Below are 26,748 nucleotides of genomic sequence, written 5' to 3' on the forward strand. Positions count from 1 at the left end.
CACCTGCTGGTCTGCATAGCTGCCCAGCACCCACAGCCCCTCCAGCCATCAACACCGGCTCTTTCCTCCTTGTGTCTGGGTCATTTGGGCCCAGCTGCTTTGCTTTTACCATAGTTCAGAACCAAATCTGTAGACATACTTAGCTTATCTGCCTACAACAGCCTTTTAACTCCACGACAAACTAGGAGGATCTTAAGAATAACACAGCAGCAGATCCCTCCCTCCACATCAGCCAAATTTCCAGTTTGTCACCATCCAGAGTTACAGCAAAATGCAAAAGCTCATTTATTAAAAAACCAGCAAAACTCAATATGGCAATCATGAACACAAACCAAGGTGTCCAAACAGAAAGTTCTGTTTTCCAGTTGCCTTTTTAAAAATATGCACCACAAGATAATTTCTCCTACCACAAACTCACTGGAGAAACTAACAAAAGGCTCTAATAGTGCTGTCCAGACAGAGGTCTCCACTTTCTCTGATTCAGACCGTCACATCCCTTTACACCACATGAGGACTTGGTATTGCCAGGAAAAGGAAGCACCTTCTCCTTGTTCTGCTCTGAGCAGCAGCTCCCCAGTGCTGAGCCAGAAACACTGCTCCTCTCCAGGATTAAGGCCCAGAAAACAGCACTCTGCTTCCTGCATCCTGAAAAGCCACCAGGAGTTTTGCCATTTGTCATACTGAAATTAAATTCCGTTGCATTTTGGGCCAGAACTCCAGCCAAGAGCTGCGGTTCAGTGAGGAAGCACAGATGCTTATGCCTGGACACCCCAACACACCCCTTTGCACGCCAGATGGTGTTGTAGAGGCTTAAACCATGGCCCAAGCCCGCTGTCCAACAAGGTTATGGTCAGCCACTGCACAGCAGTCCCCCTCTGCATAGCTGTTTCCGTTAATGAATGTGTATCTACTGCCAGCACCACAGCCAGAGACACAGGTGGCAGGGGATAGAAGAACTGCTGCTTCCATCTGTAAGCATTAGGTACAAAATTGTAAGTAAGAAGACTGGTGTTTTCCAACAGCTCTGTGACTCCTCGAGCAAAGTAAATGGTTCCCACCTCTAGAGAACTGTAATGCTGCTGCTTGTCTTTATCAAGCTGTGAGCAGCACTGGCATCCAAAATAAATGCTTCAGAATGAGCACTGCCCAGGGCACATACAACCCCTGGTAACAACAGGGTGTGCCAACAGACTGGTGCTGTATAAAAGGACATAGAAACTACTTCAAATGCTGGCTGCAGTGCAAGGGGAAGGGCTCCACAGCATGAACTCAGACCCACAAGCCTCCATCCCTGCCCTGGATGGTTGTTTCCTGCTCTCCGTTATGTAGTAGGAAGCAAGATTTCTGAAGAACAATTTTCAGTGTTGGCAAGCCTTTGTGTCACCCAACTGTGTCAAAACTGTCCCACTCAGAAAGAAGAGTCTGTACCTGAATTGCTCACCCTCTTCCTCAGAGCAGATATCTGGATTCTTAAAGCCATGCTCTCATTTCCTGTAACTGTGGGTGCCCAAGGGGGAGCCCTGCACATATGCCATGATGGCATTCTGCAGGAAACTTGCTCGCTGAGCCTCTTCTTCCCTCACCCTGGAGATTTCAGCCTCTTTCATTCTAAGCTTCTCCAGCAGCATAGAGATTTCACCTTCTTTGTCTAGCAGTGCCTCACGGTGATTACTTGATACGGCTGTGAAAGAAGAACAGCATTAGCAAAGAAAATTGAAGTGTCCTTAGAATAACCAGGAACAACATGTTATAGGCACAGCAAAAGGCAATGTGAGTAGGATAATCAACGGGCAGAGGAGAGAAACTGTATGAGACAGTGTAGGAGACAAACTGTTACAGTTATCTAAGTCTGGGTATCTAAAAAACAAGGACAAGAATACCTGCAAATACATCAGGATGAAGACTACAATTCATGTTTGGATGCACAGGCAGGAAGCATCATTGTCACTGCCTGTAGGTGTAGCTCAGCTCCAGGCCCACTGCAGGGTAACCGGGCATCACCATCTGAGATGAAAGGATACATCACCTTTCAGCTGTCTCTCCAAGGATGCAATTTTCTCCCTCACCCTTCCTGTGCTGTGCGTTCAGCCCTGCAGATGTCCAATCTGCTCTGTAATTCCAATTTCACTTTATTCACCTCTGTCACTTTCTCCTCTTCTTTACTGTTCAGGTCCTAACACACAACGACAAATTCATGAATAACCATGAATTCATTAATAACTGCCCCTGCAGTGACCATATCCTTTCTCCAGTCCAAATTACCTGCTGAAGTTCCTCTAGCCGCCTCCTGAGTCCCATCAGCATGAAGGCTCAACTGATTCACTTTGGCTTGGGCCTCAGCAACCATTTGCTTCTGCTTAAGGCAGCAGTTCTGAGCTTCATCCCGTGACTCAGTCATCAGCCGCAGCTTATCTTCTAGGTGTTCTAGTCGTTGCTGCTGTGAGACACAAAGACAGAAAGGCATTAGTCCCATTCCACTTCTGAGAAGGGACAGTCTCCTTTTTGTTCTCAACACAGCAAACCCTTGGTTGAGATAACTGGCACTGAAGAACAAGCAAAAAACTTGCCCTTAATGGATGCTGCATACTCGAGAGATACTACAAAGTCCAGCTCATTTGCTGAGGAACAGGCATGTCCTTGGTAGAAAAACGCTGTCTTCACTTCCTCCATACCCCAGAAGGCAAAACTACACGGTAGGCAGCCAAACCCATACCTCATAGAGGCAGGGTCTACAGATAGGCCTTGTGCTTACCTCCTCCAACCGTGCCTGATTTCGGACTTTTATTAACTCCTCATCTGCCTGGCCTCGCTCAGCGACTGCAGCTGCTTTGACTTTGCTCAGCTCCTGCCACAGAAACACAAAAGATCATTCCGGATCTGTTCCTTCCTACAGCACATGACAATGATTCAGGTCAGCAGTGGAAGACTCCACGAATCTCCCCAGCAGCTTTCTCCTGCCACTGCTACCTAAGCATTGCAATGCACCTGAAGCATCCGTTCTCACCTCCTCCAGAGCTATCCTGATGGCCTCCAGCCTCTGGATCCTGTCCTGCATCGAACGTTCACTGGCCTCTATGTGCTGTGTCATATGATCCAACTACAAAGCAGCAGAAACCATTTATGCAAGTGTGAGAAACCCATTTCTACATCCAGGCAAAGCAGCATGGACATTCTGCATGAAAAGAGAATTTTCTAATTGACCCACCTACCACCAAAGGAGAACTCTCACCTCCCTCAGAGCTTCACTAGGAAACTGTAGTATAGACAGAATCTGTCCTCTAGAAACTAGGAACTTTAGGCAGAGATCAGGCTAAGATACAGAGCCTGGGCTCTCATCTTCAAGTGATACAGAAAAACAGATTAATTTTCTAGTTGTCATGCAGCTAAAATCTTCCTGGCCTATGCCTTTTCTTACAACATTTCAGAATCTTCAGAGAAATCTACCACTACCATTTTATTTTTGAGAGCTTTCACACCTCATTAAACACTCCAAAGAGAGTTGGCCACAGCCTCTTGTCCTGTCCACACTCAGATAGAATCCCCCTGAAACATAACAGAGAAGGAACTAGCAAGCTGAGCCCCATTAAAGGACAGGTTGTATACAGCATGCGTGTCTTGATATCCATCTTTATATTCCCATGAGCTTGACAAGACTGCTTATTCATAATTACTTTTATGCATGACAAGACTGACACAAGGGCAAGCCTCCAAGCCTCTTGTGTAGAATCAAGAGTCACTAAGGTCCATACTCCTGCAAGCTACAAATCTTCCTAGCTGATAGAATATCTTATGATCTCTTCAGCTAGGCTTTGCTTGTAGAAACTGCCTATCAACCCCACAGGAGTCTGAAGTCACTAATTTTTAAATTTGTTTAAGGGCAGCTGACAGCAAAAACTTATTTCCAGTGGTGCCAGTCTGTGAGGACTGAAGAGAGACTAACCTCAGGATGCTGCAGAAACCCCCTTCTTACCTCTTTTACCCGAAGGGATTCCACATCTTCAAGGCTTTGTTTAAATCTTTTCTTCTCCATTTCCAGGCGTTCTGTGGATTAAAAGCAGGCAACTATGGCATTCCTGCTAGGCAGGCTGTATTTATGACAAATGGTTGCAATCTCTTCTCCTTGGCTGCCTTTCATTGTTGATTCATGGGCAGTAATCCTAACCTCTTTGTCCATGAGCTGCTTCTGCTCCACCACTCACCCTCAGCCTGCACAGCCCGCAGCTTCAGCTCTGCTGTTGTGTTGGTCAAATCTTGTTTTACCTGGAATAGCTGACCTTGCTGAACTTTGCACTTCTTTTCCAACTCATCCACCTACAAGGACATTACCATTACAAAGGATTTCCTTTTCCTATTAGTAGAAAAATTTGACTGTACAGAACAATCACCAGAGGCAAAAGTAAGGATCAAAACAGAGGACAGACCAGAAGTGAACAATGCCCAAGTCCTCCTTCTCAGCCTTGGACTTACATTCCTACCTGGTTTCTTAGAAGCAGATTTTTCTCACTGGCAGCAGACAAATCACACAAAAGCTTGCCTTCTCGATCAGCACCTTCCTGCAAACACAATCAAAATCCCTTAGTTCTTGCACTGCCAACCTACTCCAGCCAACACCACACACAAATAAATCCAACCTACTCCACAAACACCATGGCTTCTCTCCACACCTAGCACTCACCTATCTAATTTACTCAAAGATTTTTGTCACGGCAGCTGTGGCTAACCCACTAAAAATTGTGCTTGTTTATCCCACCAAACATGCCCCAAATCTACACAAACCAGATATAACCTAGAACGTAACTAGGACGTATCCAGCTCACCTGCTTTTGCTGCTGGAGCTCCATAAAATGGCGCTCAGCGATGCTGATCTGTTCCTGTTTTGTGGCATTTAGTAGCTCTCCCAAGTCATGCACCTTCTGCTCCGATAGAGTCAGGGCAGCTTCAGTCATCTGCAGCCTGTACAGAAAAACATTTCCAGAGTCCTTTCTGAGGAAGACACTTCCAGTGAACACTATACTCCACATGTACAGGATGTTAATATATATTTGGCAGTGGATTAAATCAGGCAAGCTAAATGAGGCATTTTTTCCCCACGGAAAGGGACATTGCTTCTCTCTGCACCCTCTGCAAACAGTGAGAGACCTGAGACTTCTCAGAACCTGGTGTTCTGGTACTCCGTTGCATTTTCCCTGTGTTGTCCTCCATGAACTGTTTCCCCTGCCTGAACCCCTCCAGGATTTGTCCACTCTCACAAGAAAACAAAGCTGGCTATTTTTTACCACTGCAAGACTTTTTAAAATTAGGGACAGAATTTTATACCCAGGTAACAGAAGCAATTTGCTTACTCTGACAGAACTGAATAAGCCAGGCTAATCGGTGCTTGAAGTCTAATCACCTTTGTGTGCAAATGGATAATTTCTGGATATTACTGCAGAACTAAGTGAAACAGTAAGCCAGCCACTCTACAACTTTATCCCCCTTTTTAACAACTCTGGTCAGCACTGCCTGTACAGCATGGAACAGCAACAAGGCTCAGGTTTTCCTCTTTCATACTTGGCTCTCAGTGAATTCATAATAGAGTGCTGCTCATCCAATGCTTCCTGCAGCTGGCTGACTCGTGCTGCAGACATCCTGTATTTGGGGGGAAAAAAAACAAACAGGAGGGCAATTTTTGAGAAGAAATGGACAGGGCCTAATTCTTCTTTTGAAGAGCAGAAAGCATGCAGAGATTCAACCCACCTTCCACTCCTGGCTATTTCTTCTCTCTGCTTGTCTATCGTGTCCATCAAATCCAAGAACTGTGTACAAGGCAAACAACAGTGAGAAAATCAACTGCATCAGCTTGAAGCATTTATATTTCTCCTCTTTCTACTGACAGCTGAAGACAGGTCAGGCCATGCTACTGAAAGCAAGCAAACTGGAGGTTTGACAGGTTTATTAACATGTATGACTGAGGTTATCAGCTATGGGAACTCTGCACAGTTAGGTCTCAGACGGAAAACAGACATATTTCTAGGCTGTCATCACATGGAAAATATCAAACCAATTGGTGGCTGAAAAAAAATCACTGAATCTCCTCCAGAATCCAGAGTGAACACGTTCAGCAGAATATGTATCCATACCCATACTGTCATAGATTTGATTCCTGGGCAGCCATGCTCAGAGGAAGGACACAATTTACTAAGCCATGCTGCGTGCCCACCCATGAAGACACACATGTTAAGTTCAGGTGCACAATAATCCTGTCACTGAGTGTTTTAAGGGGACACTGAGGGAAAGCACAGGATACCAGCTGCCCCATTTGAACAGCCAACATCCAAGACTGATGACCTGCTTGGTCTTCTCATCCTTCAGGCTTGAAACCTCCTTGCTGAGTATGTATGTTCGATTCTGGGTCTCGCTCAGGATGGTCTGACGGTCTTGATTGTGATCCATGGCTCGTTCTGATGCAGAGAGAGCAGGATAGTATGCATACGTTTCTGAAGCTACAGAAAGCAAGCACTGCTGGAAAAGGCAGCACTCAGGATGAGCAGGCAAGTGCCCTATTTCTCTCAAGCGCTGAAATGGGAAAGGAGCTAATGATTCTTTCTTATGCCACCAGCAATACTTACCCACAGCTTTCAGGATGTCACCGGGAACATTGTTACCAGCCAGCTCCAGCCTCTTCAGGGTCTTGTTGCTGTGCAGACAGTTCAGCAAAGCTCGGCCGCCCAGAAGCCCAATATTATTCCAACGTAGATCTATACAGAAAAGCAAACTTTCACCATAGTAGTAACACATCTGCTGAAAAACAAAAGGCTCAAGAGAAACCATGCTGCTACATCTGCAAGCATGGCTAATTAGCCCCAGATGGCCTCAGGACAAACACAGGTGAGTGGTGTCTCACTTACTAAGGACAAAGCAAGTATGAAGGAAACCTCAAAAGTCTGGTATGAGGCATGCCAACAGCCTCATAAAAGTGGGGATGAACCCATTCCCTCCTCTGCTGAGGACTGTTCTGCTCCAAGCACCCCATTCTCAGCTGCAGCTTTGATTCCAGAGATTCCAATTACAGTTCCCACTCTCCAAAGGCCACGGGGCTGTGGCCTTTACTACCTGCACAAAGCACTCCAGACTGACAGGAGCCAGGAATGACACTGACCAGTTGGTAGCGATGAAGGCAGGTTGCAATGAAGCTGAAAATATATGTTTGCATGCATGGATATACGGACGTGGGTAAAGAACAAGTCACTCTTACCCAGCTCCTGAAGACTGATATTCTGTTTCAGTGCCATGGCCAGCTCTCCCGCTCCTTGATGGTTGATCTGGTTATTGCGCAGATCCAGCTGCTGGAGAACATTGTTTGCTCCCAGGCCTTGGCAGAAAAAGGAAAAGCCCTCCTCCCACATGCCTAGGCTGTTCCATTCCAAGATTAGGCTAGGGAGAAAATCAGAAAGGATTTGAGTTCATGGAGTAAACAGACAGTTCCAAGACCTTGAGTGACAGCTGGATCATGGCACCCATTCGAACACTCCACTGCCATAACACACTGGTTTTCACAGAGCAGGACACTGCTAGGGCCCTGCAGCTCAGGAAAGGCACTGCCAACTTTAACTCCTTCATCTGTCCCACCCCTCACCAGAAATTGTACCTCCTGACATTTCTCCTGTCGCAACAAAAACCACCCACTACCCTGTTCTAATGTGGTACTCCATCTGGCAAGAATATAAAGGCAGTAAGAATTTTTTTACCTCCTGATGGATTTGTTCTGCCTAAGAAGTTTTCCCAAAGCCTCAGCTCCCATTGTTCGCAGGTTATTTCCCTGGGGAAAAAAAAAAAAAAGTCCCAGGTATCAGTAGGCTACACCCTATCCCAGTGCAGTTATTCCAAACACCACACCAAGTGCACCATCCTTGCAATGCAACTTCAGTCTGTCAAAGTGCTCTGAGGAACACTTGCTTCACTTAACAGTCAGCTTTCCAGAAAACACAGGACCCTAGGAGGCATAGTGAATAGTCTTGTGAGCACAATAACTGAGACTTTATAAAAATCACCAGATAGCACAGCATCAGCACAGTCCATAATGGGACAACAAATGCTGATTCTAGATAAGCAGAACCATTTTAACTCCATTAAAAAGGACTCAGCTGGCACCAGCACAGATGAGAAAGAAAGGTGTGCTGCAGCACAGGACAGTAGATTCAAAAAAATGGCTACCTGCCAGGGACATGCAAAGTCACTCAAGCAGCAGAGTGATCATCATGTCTGAAAGTGGATGCTCAGTTCCAAGCCGCCAGGCTAGCTGAAAGACACTGGCAAGCTGGTTAAACAATGGTCAAACAGCAACTGACAATAGATATTCAGCAACAACTTCCTACCAAAACAGAGTAACTCAATAAAACCAAAGATGAGCTGCAAAGAAACCTCAGAAAGTTGTGACATGATGCTAGAGGAAAAGACTGTCACTTAGCAACAACAACTTTAAAAAGGTTCACACCTTTTAGAAAAAACCTGCACCAGGACTGTCTACTTCTAACTCTCATGAAGGTTACAGTCTTATTTCCTTATCCACCTCTTTGTCTTAATTTTATTCAAACAGACTCACCTTCAAATCTAAACATTTGACCGTAGTGTTGGAGCAAAGGCCATGTAACAGAAGTTTTACACCTGAGTGAAAAACAAAAAGACAGTCGTTTGTTTCATACATGTGTTTAACCCTCTGCCTGAGCTGGAAGCGTTCTTTCAAACAGCCAGCTCAGAAGACCTGCTTTTGATAACACATACGACTTTGTAAACAGCCACCACTGCTGGGAAGAGCAAGTCTGGACACTCAGGACAGATTTTTCTACATAGAAAAGACGTGCCTGGGTAGGGAATGGAATGTCACCCTGTGTGCCTTGTTAATGCAGCTTTGAAAACAGCCCACATCCTGATGGGCCGCACAGACAAGGTGCTTGCTAGTTTACCTACCCCCTGGTCATGCGTATAGAGCCTCATTCCCTACTAGAGTCCCCAGTCAATGCTCGCCAGGCGTAATCATCCAGTAACTAGACTGGCAGACCACCATCTGAACACCCTGCGCCAGCAGCCGACCCCGACTATTCAAGGCCGACAGCTTCACACGTTCCCCTCAAGAGGTGGGGAAAACGCCTCTGCCAGCCTAGGGACTCCTGAGCCAGTCACGGGCCAGGCGAGCTCCTCTGCCCCGCACCGGCGGCCCCGGGGCCCCGCGCCCACCTTCCTCGCTCAGGCCGCAGTCGCCCAGCGCCAGCTCGGCCACGGGCACAGCCCCGGGCAGCAGCCGGCCCAGGGCGCCGCAGGTCTCCAGCGAGAGGCTCTGTGCCGCCAGGTCCAGGCGGGCGCGGCCCGCTGGCCCGCCCAGCTCCCGCAGCCGCCGCAGCACCAGCTCCTGCGGGGCCGCGCACAGCCGCACGTAAGCCCTGCCGAGCTCCGCCATGGCGGCTCCGAACGACCGCCCACTCCCGAGCTTCCGGGGCGGGACCGGTGGAGACATGGAGGAGCGGGACGAGCGCGCCGCCGGTTTCAGGAAGGTACGGCGGGACGGGGCGGGACGGGACGGGACAGTCCCGCCGCGTCCCGCTCAGCCGCTCTCCTCTCCCCGCAGGAGACTGTGGACCGGCTGCTTCGGCTGTACTTCCGGGACCGCAGGACCCGAGGTACGGGGTGGGCGGCTAGCGGGTTCGGCCGGGGAGGGCCCCCACCTCCTCTGACCTCTTTGTCGTTGCAGTTAACGGCGACGCGCAGGCGCTGATGGCGGAGATGCTGAACGTCTTCGTCCGAGGTTAGCGCGCTCACCCGGGGCCAGCCTGAACTATGATGGGGCCCGTTACCGGCCCGCGAGAACCCTCTGCCTAGGCACTCACTCCCTACTCCTCCCTCAGCAGCCGCCCGCCCCCAGCCCACTCCATCTCCTCGCAGACCCGGCCCGGGGCCGATGAATGGCCTCTCACGGGACCCGCGGTCTCCTTCTCCCGCGGGACCGCGCATCCCCGCCCCGACCCCTGGGTTCGTCTCCGAGCCCCTGTAACACCCCTTTCCTTACGCTCGTTCCACAGAAGCAGCGGCGCGGGCAGCGCGGCAAGCTCAGGCTGAGGACCTGGAGCAGGTGGACATAGAACACCTGGAGAAAGTGCTGCCGCAGCTGGTGCGTACCAGACCGGGGATGGGGTTGAAGCACTTAATTTTCTTCCTTTCGGGAGATGCTTAAGGACCCAGCAGACGTGCTTATGGGCTTGCTGCTCTCCTTACAGCTTCTAGACTTCTAGAAGTGTCACGAAGCACAGCAGAACACCCTGACCTGACAGTGAACATCTGGCCTGTCATCAGAGTCCAGCTCTAGGAAGAACAGTCTCAACTTTTTCTTCCCTGCCATTTTGCTTGTTTCCTCTCTCCTTTACTAAGCACAACAAAGCCCTGGACAGCTGTGCTGCCAGATGCTAGTTTTAGACAGAGGCTGCCACACACTTGTTTTGGTCAGCCGTATAACTCATTTCCATCTTGCTGCCTTAAACTCCTTTAACAGTGGCTGGTACTTCAGAGCATGGTGAGATGCTGTCACTTTCTCGGCTAATGTGAGAAACAGGTGCTGCCTCAGAGATGCATGGAAAGACTTAATGGCTGGAAATAATGTCCAGACTTCAGTCTCTCATCACCTCAGCAGGCTGCTGTGGCAGAAACATGCAGTCCAGTTCCAAGCCTGTCTAAATGAATAGGTTGTTAACAGGAGCTCAGTCACAGGCTCTTGCGAAAAGCAGGTAACTGATCTTTATTTTATAAATAAACAGTGTCTGTTCCTCACTCATTCCAGTATTTCTCTAGGGCTGTGGCATCAAAGACTGCTTGGATCCTTTTAACCATTTGATAGTCTCCTCGGAAACTGCTTCCCCTCTGCTATAAATTTGTTCTCACAAAGAAACATTAATAAATTAAAACAGAGTCTCCCTCCCTTGTGTAGGCTCTTTACTGCAATTAATCACTGAAAGTCAAGTTGCTTCAAAGACTTGCAAAGTTTCCCCCTAACCCACCCTAAATCTTTGTAGGAGGAAAGGAAAAAGGACAGAATAACAAACAGCATGTGTGAGAATCCCACATCATGGGACAGCCTGGCCCCCGCAGCCAGCAGGGGGGCTGGGGAGGAAGCTGTGAAATAAGAAACCTTACACATGTAGGCAGAACCCACCCAACTGAACTGGCTTTGTTGGGAAATACATAGCTGGCTGCATGAAAAGCAGCTGACACCAGCATGTCTTAGGGACTGCATGCTCTCTGTTGCAGGCTGGCTGTAGTATTTATGATTAGTAATAGCCATTTTTTTCCCTGTGACAGCTGCAGCAGGCAAAGGCTCAGTAGGTCACTGCAGTCTTTCAGCCAAGAGCTATCAAAGTCACCACTTGGACACCAACCACTTAAAAACTTCAGCTAAAACCACAATTGAATAAACATTCTTTCTGATGATAGTACCAGCTGAAGCAGTGTCCCATCCTGTCCCTCTGCACTGCAGACAACTGTACAGCTGTACAAAACAACCCATGAAGGAACTGACCTAGCTCAGCCTTCAGCCCCACAACCATATGGTAAAGAATGCAACAGCAAAAAAATTCAAGTAATGCTACCTCCGAATGCTCAAAACCCCCAGGGATGAATTCAGCTACTATAGCAGAAGTGATACTGAAACAAATCCAGCTCATCAGGTATCTCCAGGTATAGTTCTGTGGCAGGGTAGGAATCCACATAACTACCTTAGTGAAGAGCCTGCAGTTTTATATATCAGGGCATTTTGTCCCTCTTCACATAGGAAGCCTCCTCTTTCTCATCCCCATACTTACACCATTAAACTGCCCAGAAAAATGGTTTTACTTGTGCCCCTAAAACTTCCCTCTGTTTTCCTGCATCTCATACTTGCAGGTGATGGTTAGCTGGTGCAATCAAAATAGCTAAGCAAATCAGTCCTCTCTGATACTACCTGTGCTCTTCAAAGAGTAAGACTAGCACATCTGAAGGCACACCACAACTTCCTACCAACTAGACAGCTTCTGTTTATTCTAACCTTGTGAATCAATAATACCAGCACAAATTTATCATCAGCCATCATTACCTATGGCTATTAGTTACCCCTGACATATCCTGCATAAATTCAGCAAAGCACCTCTACCTACAGTCTACCTCTGACTCCTGTGACATGAATAACCTTGATATAGCACCTGAACCAAGATACAGACAGTCGTACGGAGTGTAGGCTCAGCCCTCACTCAATCCACAGAAGCAATAAACAGTATTTTAGTATTTTTTGTTTTGCTGTAGTATGTATTTTATAGCCTGTCAAGTGCTAGAAAGGGCTGGCTTTCCACAGCAAGGATTTAGAGCAGCAGCTGCACATAGTGCCCTTGCGTTCCCCACTGCCAGCAGCTGCACACATTCCCTGTTTATGTTTGGGTCTCATATAAGAAATCAATCAACATTTTTGCTAAGGCATTCTGCTCCCTCAACTCTGAGTCTCCTTTTTCCTCTTCCACCTTTCTTTCATGCCTCCCCCTCCCTCTTAGTTTCTTCAAAGTATTTGGGAGCATTTGGAAGTAATTAGACCTGAAGGGAAATGTTGGCCAGGCTGGGAGACAATGAGAAGTGCCAGGAAACCCTGGGTGCCCTTTCTAGCCACTTTGAAGTTCATTCAGATGGTAAAAAGCTCCCTTTTGCTTTGTTGGGGAGAGAAAAAAAAAAGAAAAAAAAAAAAAAGGAAAGAAAGGAAAAAAAAAAAAAAAAGGGAAAAAAAAAAAGAAAAAAAAGGAAAAAAAAAAGAAAGGGAAAAAAAAAAGAGGCATGACAGGCCCATTGAAAAGGGAGCAGGTTACTGTGAATTGACAGATAACCAAAGAATACTGGGGGAAGAAACATTATCGAAGAGATGGATAAAAGGCCTCCTATGGCCACACTGCTTTATTACATCTACAAATTGTGCAGATGCACACATAGTTCAGGAACAATTGTCTATACAGGGAAAATGGAAAACATATTATTACCATAATATGGAACCCCTACTGTCCAACATGAATCACTGATCCATGGACAAGACTTCAAATAAAATACAGCACCATGGCTACTGTGGGACTACAGAGCTCATCTTCAGAAGTGCAATTTCTAACCAAAAATACCCATCCCTGTGTACCATCTGCAGGAGGCAAAGGTCTGGACTTCTGCTTTCCTCTGAACACTCACTGCACTGCAGAGAACAGCTGCTCTGTGGAAACACTTGGACCATAGAAGTCCACAGATCAAAGGTCACATGAGAAGCCTCTCTTACAGGATGTTTTCTTCCCCACTGTAACTTTAATTACTGATGTCGATTATATGCAACGAAAATAAAACACAGAGCTTGGGGCAAAAACAAACTCCACGTGCATTCCATTAACGGATACCTGTGTTCTTTGTTAACAAGATCCTGGCAACTGAAAACAAAACAAGTGCTATAGACCAACAGGTTTACAGAAAAAGCCTATCTGAAATATTTTAAGTGACCTAAGTTCTTCCTCTTCACTCACTCTCCAGCCATCTATGCCCAAAATTACCAGTAGCATTAATGCCAGCCAGCAAGAAGCAGGGAGAAGTCTTGTTAACTATAGGTAAATATGGGATTGTATCTTGCTGCCTGAATTCAGACAGCTAGACTAAAATTATCCCTTAAGTTAGAACTGAGAAAATTTGGTTTTAAAAATACAGACAGAAACAAAGTCCTTCACAGAAAGTATATGGGAATTACTTCCCCCGTAACTGTTCATATTATTTGCATGCAAGAAATCTTAAATTTAACATCTAACCTTGCTTCTGCAGTCATGAAGACCACAAACAGGACTTCCACTCACCCAAAAGGTGAAATTAGCATCTGAAACAGCAATTTTCTATCTATAGCTAATGTTCATACTCTCCAGAGCCACCAACAATTTCTTACATTTGAACATTTTGAGCAAGTTCATCAGGAAAAGGTCACAGCTGACTGCTCACTGATCCACAGCAGTTTCATCTCTTCCCACCTACAAAATAAACATAAGAGCACTGCTTAGAAATATTGAATGGTGAATATATCATAACTCTCAGAGCCAGAAATTTCATCCTATATAGTATTAACGTGCATGTTAAAGCCTGTTATCAAACTATCATACCAGGTGTTAACAGGTAACCTTCATAGGCAAATGAGATGTTATTTAGTATTGCACCCAGATACTCTTTACTTCTACTCTTCAGTGCAAGGCTTTGAGCACCCTGGGAACAGGAAACAGTAAAGATGCTCTTTCCCACATGATCTGCATCAGAGTCCCAGTACAAGACTGAAACAGATCAGCCACAGCAGGGAGATGCACGGACACACGGTTTGCAGCAATCACCTCACACCACGGTTGCTGAGGCTGATTGCCCCACAGCATGTTCCAGAGTCAAATACTAGAATTCTCATTCAGAAAGTTAACATCTGGCATTATTAGCTAGGGAATTTCATATAATTTCTCCTACTTTTATTGCAGTTAAGGGGGTTGAATGTTTTTTGTTTCCTTTTGTCAGTCTTCTCTCCTCCTCTTTGTCACTGCATCAAAACCTGAATATTGCCAATTATTTAATTTAGTAATCCTTCTTTTAGCTACTTCATGTTGTGTATAAATGCTCATGTAAAACCACACATAAGCTATTGGTTCTGAGACAAAAAAAAAGGTTGCAGTTTTATGATCAGGATAAATTGAGAAAAAATTCATAATGGAAACTTGGTTGCAATCTTAATTATGGAAAACCACTACTGCAGTGAAGATTAAAAACAGAGACCAACAAAAAAATCAAGAGAAAGGCAAGTACTAAAACAGACTACACTAGCAAAGGAGAAATAACAGACATTTAACAGATGACATGAGCTCCTGAAATGTAGAATATCATGCCTATTGGTGCTTGAACTACACAAGAATAGTTGAGAACTCAGCACATAAGGTCCAGAAGATAGTTAAGAATGCTGCAAGCATATGGATTAGATGTCAGGCTCAACAATGCCCAGAGCCTGCATTCAGATACTTCCCCAGCGAGGGCTTGGGTTTAATTCACAAACTGATTTGTGATTGATAAGCACTGAACCAAATGTCCTGCAAGCCTTAAGCTGACATCTTCAAGAATACTGTCAACATCCCACACATTTTGCACTGAGGAGCCTGCCCTTCTGGGGAGTTCAGAACAAGAAGAGCTGTCTGATGTCACTGTACCTGGCAGCTTCAGCCATTTGGGCATTTTCCCAGGAGTCCTTCTCAGCACCTGTGGTGCTTCCTGCACACTTGCTGGTTCTGGTTTCTCAGCAGTCTTCTTGTGACTTCCCGTGTCTGGTTCTGATAGGAATGGAATTGTTGACTCTGAAGAAGCAGAATGAACTAATGATCTGGACAAACATCTGAGGAAAATAAGCAAGTAGAATTAAGTTCATTTTTTTCTTAACAGCCGCTTATACCACCACCACCTTTAAACTTTAAAGTCAGATTGAAAAAGCTCTTCTTTTTCACAATAGAAGCCCTAGAATTTACTTAATTACTTTGCAAAGTAATTACTAAATTATATATTACTAAATTACTTTGCAAAGATGGACTCAGAGTGCTATTAAGTATGATAGTAAGACTGTTTCAGGAGAAAATGAAGTACAAGGATCTTCAGACCACGTTTCTTTGTAGTAAAATGGCCTCATTTTATGACTCCCATCCCTGAAATACTTACCCATTCACAGCTCTACTCAGTCCCAACATACCTGGCTGCTGATAAATCAGATGCAGCAGGGGAAACCAAAGAGTTCAGTAATTCCAATTTCAGGTAACAATCTATTTAAAAACAAAACCCAAACACTTGTTTGGTACCATGGCGACATCATTTACCACAGAATCACATAACTCTTAGCCATTTTTAACAATGGAATTTCCTTCTACAGAGTAATTCTTTTATCATTCCAGTCCCTGTAGCAGACAATCCCTACTCTATAGCCTAATAAATGTCAAAGAAAGGGACTGTTTACCTTCGTGCTCAAACTAGCTAACCAAGCTAGCTCTGGAGAGCTTCAGCTATTCAGAGTGGACACATTTACCAGAAGCCTCAAGGACACTGCACTGTCTTTTGTCAGAACTCTCAACAAAAGGATGTAATTCTTCTGGGTCTTCTATAGGAACTATACAGTCAGCTGAAGAAGAGAGAAAATTCACTCACCCCTGCTCTTCTCAGACCCAAAATGAATGACAGCAGTTGGAAATAGCTTAGCCTGCAGCAAAAGAGGAAAAGAAGGGATCACCGATTGTAGATACTTTCACAGGTCACTGTGAACATTAAAGTCAGGTTAGACAGCTACGAACAAATTCACAGTTCAAGCTGAGGTCAGTGAGCCATCTGTAATTCAGAAAAGGCTAAACTTGTGTAGAGCACAGGGCACTTGCAGTAAGACAGAAAGCAAAATACTATGATCTATTCTACTACACAGCGGATGATAAGATCTGTACAGCAAGTGCTCGCTGTGCTGATCACCAGCCACTTGTCGTCCTCTGTTCCCATATCCCAGACTATTATATTTCACCCAGTTCTCCACTGCTGAGAAGATAACCTGAGTATGATCAAGAAACTGCCGAGACCCAAGAGGGTTGATAGTAAGGGAAGAAAACCCAGCTACGCCCTCAGAAATCTATTCTACATTATTATACTACATTTCTACCCTGCCTCTACTTGGAATTTGCCTAATTTCAATAGCCTTCCAGGAAGCAGTTTATCCTTTCACAAAAACAGCCCAAAATCCTCATTCCTACTTGTTAGAATAATTGCCATATTCAAACATTCTTTTCATCCATTTAGCTCATTATGTGACCTAGATAACTGTAGGACTGCCTTTTTCATGTTTGTGTTTTTCAGTCTTAAAATAAACCTTTATTTCAGCCACAAATGCTATCAATGATTATTTTGTTTTAACCTATCTACCAGATAAAAATAAGGAACAGAGCGTGGTAAGAACTAATTCCAGCTAACCACTGATGTATGCAGACTATGTTCTTCAGCAGTTCCTCTCTGACTATTACTTGAGATGTCAGTCAGCCAAATCATAATTCATTTAAAGTCTGCTTTTATTACATTGTGTGGCACACCTTAAAAAACCCCCACATATAGGTCATGAAGCACTTAATCAAATGAAAGTTAAGGTATGTACATTTCTTGAGACTGTGATCTTGTCTAAAAAAAAGCAACCAGGGAAGAAAGCATTACAGCAAACTAGCAAATGTTGCAACTTACCAATAATTTAAAAAAATAATAAAGATCTTTCAGGTTTGGTAGCTAATGCTTCTGAGGTCAATAATATGGAAAGAAGCAGCAGAATGGGTGTAGGGAAGGAAATCTGGAGAGCTAAAATACAATTTAAGGATTAAAACAACAAAAAGTTACAATAATAAATTCAGATAAGAGAATTCCCTAAAGTAACTGGTTGGACCACCACTTACAAAGATTAAGAAATTGCCAGAATTAACATGTCGTATAATACCATATAGAGAAAAACTAGCTGAAATTATTACTTTAAACTTTCAGAAGGCCTTGAACTAAGAGACAGTTAAAGAAACAAATTATAATAGTGGAAAAGAGGTAAGTACTGCCATAGCCAGAAACTGCACAGGAAATGTTGATAATTTATATTTTCCCTGGCAAAAGAGTTAACACAATTTCTCATCTTCATCCAATAAATAAATAAAAAGCAAGCAACTACCCCTCTTTTTATTATTAGTGCATGCTTTGCCATTCTGCAGGGTAGGCTGCCTGCTCTTGAGTTTTCTTGAACTTCTGTTGCCACCACCAGCACAGTCAGGATACTGGAATGATGGTCCTTGGACCCAACCCAGCACAGCAATTACCAGAACTCAAAGGTGCCCCTATCTCCACAAAGGAGTCTGGGGATGGCAACCTAATACAGAGACTAATAAAACTGTACTAACTGGAGGCAAAATTAAACAGCTTTACCTGTCTTCTTAACTACAAGCTCCAAATTATTAGGTGGTACCACAAATATTTTTACATTAATACAAAGGCTGCAGGAGGCACTCACAAACTGTGTGGCCCCCATCACATCAGACCAAGGCAGGAGACATTTAGCAGTCTACTCCATGTCTTGGCTCCTGCTGAAGAAGCTAGGTACGTTCACATCCTTGAACTGACATTTTTGCAGAAATTGTTATTTATTAAGTCTTTTAACATTTCATTCTTCAGTAAGCAGGGCCTAAGGTTGTCTGATCTAGTCACAACAGTTCTCCATAAACTTTTTTAATTAAAAAGTACCAGACACGGTTTAGAAACCCCAGAGAAAATTCTTGTAAGAGCTTTGATGTTTCCGCTGCATTCGTCTGAAGGGATCCCTCTATTTAGGAAATGGGTGCCTGAAAAAGGGCCCACCCAATACACATATACTCAAGCCCTTTTACACACAACATCCTTTTCATGCCAGCTGCAAGTTGGAAAATGAGGTTTTTGTAGCGTGTTAGTGTTGGAATTTTTTAATAATCTCCCCTCTCTTTTTTTACCCTCGCGACCAATTATCTTGGTAAATAATTAACATTCTGAAGGAGATAAGTAAGCACAGCATCTCAGAACTCAAAGACCTTTAGTTCAAAGCCCTGCCCTTTTCTCTCCGCTTCCCTGCTGCCGCCACCAAAACTTCCTTGTCAATCAAGCTCTGGGCACACACATCAAAGCTTCATTTGGGAATGGCCCCAAGGGGTCAGAGAAAATTCATGGCAGGGCCTGCATAAGGCACAAAGAGAAAAAGAGAGTGAGAAACACAGACCAAGAGCTAGACAGACACTCAGCCACACAAACACAGACAGAATACTCCTCAGTATAAACCTCTACACTATTTACTCACAGGCTGACAAATAACCATAGTTCTAAGTTGCAGAATCCACCTTCACAACTATTTCCCACTGCTGGCAAAACATCAGTCAGTGTTTCGGTTCAAAATCTTTTAACTGAAAGAAACCTAAAGAAACTGAACAGCAGCTCACAAGTATACAGAATAGCTTCCCATGGCCCATTTCCCTGTATCTGAATCCCTTCCAAGGGATAAGCCAACACAGTGTCTCCCCTCTTGCCAAATTCACATCCAGTAAATTCTTCTTCTTCAATTCAAATAGATTACTGCCTCGTTTATATAACCCTTTGTGAAGAATTCTCAGGTACCACCCCAATCTCAGCATTTATTGAGGGTTCAGTACAGAATGCAGCCTATCTTGCTGATCACCCCAAGAAATCTACAGCCAGCCACTGGCAGGACATAATGCTGAGATTTTTTTTCTAACACAGAAGTATTCAAATCAGTACCAATTTCACATTAAAAACAAAACAAAAACACAAACAAACAAACAAGCAAAAACTACATAACAAAACAAAGCCAGTGGAATGAACCCACTAGCTAAGGAATGTCTTGGCATAAAGATGAGAAGGCTTAGCAGCTGCAGTCCAGGAAAACACACAAACGCAAGCTGGAGCCTTTAGTATTCTCCAACACTACTAAGAATGCAAGAATCTAATACTGGGCAGACCATTACCTGAAAACTATTCTCTCAAGTCAGCTGATATTTCTCCATTTGCAGCTGTTCTTATGCATATAGAAATGTCTTTAGAAAAACTCTGCAGTTCTTACTCTCACTGCACAGGATTCTTTAAAGAATATCTATGAATCAAAACAGATCTAGAAACCTCTTAAGAGTCTCACCGAGCCTGCCAGATTGACCAAAAGAATCACAGGCTGTTGGAAATAAATATTTTTTTAAAATCCATTCAGTTATATGTGAAATATTACTATGATATGAATGAGCTAACAGCTACTTGCTGTATTCAAATATACAGCGTTTCTCTTCCTTGCTGTTTTGACTTCCAGTAAAAGATACAATGCCATTCTGATTGGGAAAACAGATGCTATTAATCTATCAAATTATAATGTTTAAATCACACTGTGCAAGGCATATTTACCAGATACAGTTATATTATTATAATTGTAATAGCACCTAGAAAACAAATTGAAAATTGTGTCCCATTGTGAAATTGTATGTATGTAATGAGGAGCAACACGTAAAATTAAAATGTGAGAAAGTATGTCTTTGATTTGTTATTGTTTTGTACAGATGAAAAACTAAGAGGTACAGTGTTTAAATAACTTATTCAATGTCACACAGGACTGCAGTAGCAGAAATGAGAATTAAGTATGTAAGTGCCAAGAGTGCCATCCAAAACCTTTATCACAGAACTGCTTTCTTCTGAAGGTATCAGAAAGTCACTGATAAGGCAAGAAGTGAAGGAATCCAATGTCCTGCTTGCCATACCCCCCCGGTGAAGGAGTACCATTCCAAGCGACCAGCTCCTCAGATTTTAAAAAGCTCTAAACTACATGGCTTCATCATTTACTTATAGTTGCAGCAGCAAAAATGAACACTTTCCATTTCTGAAATCTGCAGACCAGCCTGCTACTCAGCCACATTTAGTCTGAAACTATGTAGCTGAGTAACTCCAAGCTGTATTTCAGGAAGCAGAGTGCAGTTACCCAGCCACCATAGTGGCCAGTGTGGTTTATGACAGGAGGGCATCCTGGCTGCAGAGTGGTGCACTGGGACTGCTACATCTTGCATTCCATGATAAAAATATCTACACTAGAACAACATTCCCCTGCAAATCCATCTGCAAGACACAAAAGGAACATTTCTGCTTTGTTTTCTGCATGCTTTAGTAATTTGTTTAGTATTTGTCAAAGTAAACATAAAAGACTTCACAGAGAACCCTATCCAAATAAGGTCTCAATACTTCCTCCTTCTCTAGGTATCTCCAGACACTCACATTCAAAAAAACCTAGAACAGAGAATTGTAAAATATGTACGTTATTACCATGCAGTTATTCTGCTCCCCAACAGAGTGATGCTTTCAGAGCAGGCAGAGACTGCTTTCTAAGGGGAACGTGCAGCTGCCAGAAGAATTCTTTCCGTTACATGATCTGAAAAGATTAGAGTGCCACAGGTCTGCTGTTAGTTTGATGTTAAAAGATGAATAAGAAAATAAGCACTTCAAAGGAACACATGCATGGAAAGAGAAACCCAAGCTACCAACATGAAATACTGCATAGTACACACACCCCAAACACAAACTCGCTCTTGGAAAATTCAACCAGAAAGCCGGTGGATCAAAAGCTCCTCCAGCAAGACTGCAAAGCATTGCTGAAACAGAAACAAACAGTACAGTCATGGCGAAAGGGGCGAAGTGATTAAGTGGGTCGTGTTTACAACCAGAGAACAAAGATGCTCAATGTGGACTGCAATTGCCAAAGAAGAAGGATATTTTGCAGCCTATACGAGGAGGTCTGATCCAGCCAGAGCAGGGGACCTCTAAAATTTTTAAGGCACAGATAAGATTTGAAAGCACTATTCAGAGAAGACTACTGGAGAAGGAATCCAGTATAAAGAGATTCACTGAGCCTTTGAGCCAAGATCAGAAAGATCCAGCCCCCAAAAGAGACAGAACACTCTGGGAAGAATTTCCACTCTGAACTCAGCCCCACAAGAAAGCCCCCACCTCAAAGGCAGCATAAGAGGCAAGCATGGACAGCCCCTGTAAGCATCACCAACAGACCCTGTGAGGCAAACAGGAGGCATGACTGTTACTGAAATCCAGCCAGATGAGAAAATCTGCAACGGAAAAAGGCTGATTCACATAGGAAGGTGAATGTGCTGAGTGGATTTCACTATTAATTGCAATTTTCTTTGCTAGTGAGCAGAATAACCACAAGGCCTGGCACTGGAAATACCTCCAATGGACTGACTGTGATGAAGTAATTTTTTCTGAAATTACATGCAGGCTCTTGCCAAAAGCAGAGAAGGCTTAATTCGTAGTCAGTTTCACTGAACAAGTATGCCAGATGTATTGCCCAAACTGGCATTAATAAATAGGATATGGAAAGAGAACCAAAGGCAAGTAAAGAACAAACAGCTCCTCTGGATTTCTGCCCCATGGTATGTGCCAGAGGAAACACTGGACGCACTTGAAGATCTGATTAGAAGATCTAAATATTTATGTAGAAGCCTGTGGATTCCTTCAGCTCCTCTGAAGACAGATTATGGCCTCCTGCCCTCTTTCCTGCCTTGACTTTTCCAGTGGCTGGTGTTCTTACCTTCTGCTCTTTCCTAGTATTAACTCAGCAACCAGTGATTTTTTTCCTCTAATGCACCCCAGATAGTACCTGTTTCTGGCAAAAGAAAAATCTAAGAAGCAACTCTGAAAAGCCTAGAAAAACATAAACAAGCAACTAGAGCTATAAGAAACCCAAAACTAAGTGCTACACCAGGGAAGCCTGCAGCTGATCACTTCTGGAGAGAACATTATAAACACTTCAAGGGACATGAGGACAAGGCAGCCAGCAAAAACAGCAATAACCAAAAAAAAAAGTCAAAGTAATGCCTTGAAGTCTTTATGAGTTCAAAAAATTCTCATGTTGCTGCCAATCTGTGTGCTCGCTATACTGTAAATACACACATATTTGGGGAGAACTCACTTCAGACAGTTCTTTCAGCCCAAGTATCTTGGCAAACAAGTTAACATTTGTCTTTTTTCTCAGTTTTGCTTGCATGAAGGTCCTCCCTTCATTGTAACTGACAGACTTAATGAATGTAGTTCCAATCTTACCGGCTTGAATGGAGTGAGAAGGCGGAAAGAGAGCATAAGTGTTGATAATATGGCACTCTACCATCTGCAGCGACTCCTGTTACTGTCTTCAGCAAATTTCAGTCATTTATGAGCATCTGAATACTCAAATGTGCTTGCACTACTGCCTCAGACACCATTCACTTTTTCTTCTAGACAGCACCCAGACAATCTAGAGTAGGGGACAGCCTGTTACTAACCTAAAACCTGAGAATGCTGGATGCAACTCCATGGTTCACATGTGACAATGGACAGTCCCAAACAACCAACTCCCAGTCATGACATGGAAGAGGCAACTCTACCCTCTACCATAACAGCCAAGTTCCTCTTTCCCCAGCCCAAAAGCCACATATTTTACAGAATATCTTAACCATGTGTCTCTTTACAGAGCAGCTCTGTCTTTTCATCTCTTTCCTTCCAGATAATGGGAATAGAAGGGCAGCCCTGATTAAATTATGAAAGGTTTCCCTTCCACAGGCCACATGATGCCTGAAAGGGACAAAGTCTCCACCTAACCCACTCATACAGAGCCTAATCCCATCCAGTGAAAGATCAGGCACCACAGCCTGCTCTGCAGCCCTCCAGCATGGACACTGTCCCACACAAACTGCTTCTCAGATTGAAGATTTCACCACCTGGAAGGCAACACTAGAGAGCAAGAGAGAAGTGGTGAGCAAGTCCTGTCCCCTGTGCTGCCCCACCTGGCCCTACACCAGCAGTATCACCTCTCTTGCTTCTGGTCTGGACCAGCATCACTTCTACTGACAGCACTGAGCAGCCTGATTAGTAACAGCCGTCTATAAAAAGGGCATCCAACAACAACAGTTGTCAAGGACACGAAAGCCAGAGCCACTTCCACACCCATTTCTTTCCAGAGAAGAAAGTCCTCTTCAGCCCCTGCCAAGCACTCAGACCCACAGCAGCAGGGACAGCCTACCCAAGCAGGAGATGTTACAGCCCAGGGCCTGCACTGACTCAAGGTGGAAGTCAAAGACAAAAAAGGATTTACATCAGTTACAGGTAATAAAGCCTCATCCAGAATCAGACAACCTAAACTGGGGCAAGGCACCATCCCAGTAAGTCAGAGCACTGTGGCCTCTGACAGGCAGTACGGGTAACCAGAATGGTATGAGAAGTTCTCAGCAGGATTTGTTTTTTTCCTGTTTGATGCTTCATCCAAATAAAATGTTTATGAACACACAGAATCATTCCTGTCACAATAGACTATGACCTGAAAGGCTTGAAGGGCCCAAGGCAAGTGACACAGGCTACATGGCCAGTGGCATTAAACATGGCTCTTCCAATCTGCAAAACCATTTTACATAATGGTCATTTAACAGCCAGCTGCATCTAACAACCTCAAAGCTTTAACACGCACCCTCCCCAAAGGACACACTCCTGGCAGCACAGAAGCCTCTGCCCCGAAATGTAAAACTCTGAATAGAAAGTGGAACCCAACCCCACCCAGGCACACGTTTCTTTCTGCTTCCTCTCTTCATCCCATTTTATCCTTCTAAGTTGCCTCAGCCCCTTGCAGCCTTCTCCCACCTCACCCTGACTATACACCAATTTCTTTGCTCCTCAAACAAATCAATTTCCCTCCTGTTTTTCCTGCCAGTCCAGTGACACATCTTCCCTTATTGCTAAATCTCTACTCTGCTCACCTCATTAGGGGAGTGCATTTGAGTCATATCACGCACTCATTTCAGATGTCCTAGGGCTCTGCAGTCAAGGCTAAAGCCTCTCTGAATATACTTGGATTAGAAAAACATATTTTTTAAAAAAGAAAAAAACCTTGCTTACAGAAATGTTCTGTCCTGCTCCTTTCACCATCAACTTAAGTCAGCTATGATGAACTGAACAGATTTTCCTAATTCTGGAGATCAGCTTTGGAAAACAGTGGCATTTTGAAATGTCACACTAAGCCTGCATGGTAAAAAAATATGTAGAAAGTCAGATACATAGAGCTACATACACATTTCCAACCTTCAGAGGCTTCTGCACCAGATGAGATATGGGACCAAGCTACACTACAGCTGTAAATTGCACAAAGTTTATATACCCACCTTAAGGTTTTCAGCAGAAATGTCTTGAGAAATAATAAAGATTAGTATGCAAAAAAAGAATGCTTCTACAGAATACCTAGATAGAAGTTTCCAGTGCCCTTACTGTTTCACATAACAGTCTGCATTACCTGCATGCATCGCACCATCATTTGCACTGTAGAGGACATTCCACGTCAAGAACAAGTTGTTTATACTTGGAATCTTTTTAGTCTGTTTTAAGACTTTGCTCCAGAGCAGTAACAATCAACTCAAGAGCTCAATGAGATGCACATGAACTTCAAATTATTTTTCCTTGAGCATGTATTGCTACACTTACCTACACTGAGCCAACTGGCTCAGAAGAAACTGCCAAGTCATGCAGCTGTTAAGTAATGTAAATAATCTCTTCATAATGTCTTATTACAATCCCTAAAAATACTTCAAGCATAAGATTTACTTGCTTCCTAAGTTTTGCAAATAATTGTAATGCCTACATACTTAGAATATGCTTTAAAAATCCACTGTTGCTTAATTATGCCCAAATTCTGAACACAAGCACTTCCTAAGTACAGTCTAATTAGAATACACTGTGATTACATGTTGCATGAAAAGAAGTATTCTTGAAAAATATTCTTAAATCAGCTTTGGATTTGCCACCCTTTATCTTCACTGGATGTCATTTTTGTGTATTGACAGAGAGGAAATCAGAAAAATCATTCCTTAAAACTGTCAATTTGCAGGAAAATTTTCAGCTTTTGAATACCACATCTTGAACAATCAGTTTTATCCAAACGCCAAGGCTTTGCACATTTGCCATGTGACACAAACTCATCACTCTCAGGAGAGCCACTAAAAACTGAAGATGCCTGACACCAAAAGTAACTAGGTTCTTTATCAAGTTGTGATTTCTTAGAGTCTGAAAGACTGGGCTGTAAGACACCTTGTAGTCTTGACAGAGCATTAATTTAACAGAGTTTTATGTTTCAGGAAGCTGCTGAGAGGAATGAATTCTACAAAAAAATGTCACATGTGTGGCAAATTCTCAGTTGTAACAAGCACAAGTAATAGTGCCAGGTAAAGAACAAAAGCTTTAACACAGCAAATTCAACGAAATTCCTGCCATAAGTCTTCTATTCAATGACAAGGAGACATAATTACTTCTATGGTGTTTCACTGAATGAGTTATATTTCAAAAGACATCCAGAGAAACATTAGACATATGCTGAAAAAGAGAAAATAAAAGAACAGTACTGGAAGGAGAGAGGGGTAAACAGATGTAAGCAAAGGATTTTGAACTTTATTTATAAGATAGACTGAAGCTAACAACAGAATCAGACAGCATCAGAGTTTGGATGGCAGGAAGCAGATATAGCCCAGCGAAGAGGGTGCCACATTCACATTTATGGAAAAGCCAGAGAAGCCTCCTTTCCTGCTCTTTGTGGAACAAGTATGGTATGCAAAGGATTTTAAAACTAACTAAACAGGAGAAAGAGAATGGTAACAGCATATTTCAAGGTGGCCAGGACAGGCATATGAGTAGACAGTGATTTCCAACTGACAGAAAACAATGGAAGAAATCGGTGTCAGAAAGGGAAGTACCTTGAATTCAAAGCAGCAACAAAGTAGAGAGAATAGTCAAAAGGTTCATTACTGAAGCAGATTTTGAGCTTTCAGTATCTACAATGTATTTAACAGAACAACAAAAAAACAGATTATCTTAAGGAAAAAAATAAATAGTGCCAAAATTTGAAGTCTATGAGATTCTAGAGGAAAACGTGGCATACAGGGTGGGGAAGAACACCGCTTCCTACAGAGACACTGAAAGTAAAGTGTATTCCGTAGGGACACAAGTACAAAGGTTGAGACAGGAAGCCTGGGAACACATGCCAGCCAAATCTTAGAAGAAGATAGAAAAACACCCATTTCATGCAGACTGGTGTTCTTGAGAGCTGCAGACAGACCATACTTCAGAATGCTGAAAAAAGATTTCCCAAAAGCATGT

The 26,748-nt window shown here is 43.7% G+C and overlaps 3 protein-coding genes across 8 annotated transcripts in view; 1 reads left to right on the top strand and 2 right to left on the bottom strand.

Annotated features, from left to right (window-relative positions):
- Positions 1 to 261: 261 nt before the first annotated feature.
- LRRC45 (leucine rich repeat containing 45) lies at positions 262 to 9,433 on the bottom strand. Its single transcript, XM_030461632.1, is given in 19 exon segments — positions 262 to 1,681; positions 2,027 to 2,068; positions 2,071 to 2,173; positions 2,263 to 2,295; positions 2,297 to 2,437; positions 2,753 to 2,845; positions 3,005 to 3,097; positions 3,971 to 4,041; positions 4,200 to 4,311; positions 4,476 to 4,553; positions 4,818 to 4,953; positions 5,551 to 5,628; positions 5,737 to 5,795; positions 6,328 to 6,440; positions 6,609 to 6,737; positions 7,235 to 7,413; positions 7,728 to 7,798; positions 8,582 to 8,643; positions 9,214 to 9,433. Coding segments are annotated over 19 exon segments (2,010 nt in total). The 3' UTR covers positions 262 to 1,484.
- CENPX (centromere protein X) lies at positions 9,348 to 10,942 on the top strand. Of its 2 annotated transcripts, none has more exons than XM_030461640.1 (5): positions 9,348 to 9,527; positions 9,602 to 9,653; positions 9,725 to 9,778; positions 10,053 to 10,141; positions 10,248 to 10,942. In XM_030461640.1, the coding sequence occupies exons 1-5, from the start codon at positions 9,432 to 9,434 to the stop codon at positions 10,260 to 10,262; spliced, it is 306 nt and encodes a 101-aa protein (XP_030317500.1). In that variant the 5' UTR covers positions 9,348 to 9,431; the 3' UTR covers positions 10,263 to 10,942. The 2 variants fall into 2 exon arrangements, with proteins under 2 accessions (XP_030317500.1, XP_030317499.1); XM_030461639.1 differs by having other exon boundaries at positions 10,816 to 10,942.
- A 1,957-nt stretch (positions 10,943 to 12,899) lies between these two features.
- Positions 12,900 to 26,748, bottom strand: part of ASPSCR1 (ASPSCR1 tether for SLC2A4, UBX domain containing) — a 34,383-nt gene continuing 20,534 nt past the window's right edge. For 2 of the 5 annotated variants that reach the window (XM_030461739.1, XM_030461740.1), the window contains 4 exons: positions 16,204 to 16,255; positions 15,755 to 15,824; positions 15,225 to 15,406; positions 12,900 to 14,021 (listed from right to left, as the gene is read on the bottom strand). In XM_030461739.1, the coding sequence (XP_030317599.1) occupies positions 14,008 to 14,021; positions 15,225 to 15,406; positions 15,755 to 15,824; positions 16,204 to 16,255 (318 nt within the window). In that variant the 3' untranslated portion in view covers positions 12,900 to 14,007. Of the gene's footprint in view, positions 14,022 to 15,224; positions 15,407 to 15,754; positions 15,825 to 16,203; positions 16,256 to 18,408; positions 18,763 to 20,703; positions 21,002 to 26,013; positions 26,301 to 26,748 lie in introns of those variants that run through there. The other 3 variants (XM_030461744.1, XM_030461745.1, XM_030461741.1) reach the window with 3 other exon arrangements.

This window comes from Calypte anna, chromosome 18 (assembly GCF_003957555.1).
Source record: "Calypte anna isolate BGI_N300 chromosome 18, bCalAnn1_v1.p, whole genome shotgun sequence".
Taxonomy (NCBI): domain Eukaryota; kingdom Metazoa; phylum Chordata; class Aves; order Apodiformes; family Trochilidae; genus Calypte; species Calypte anna.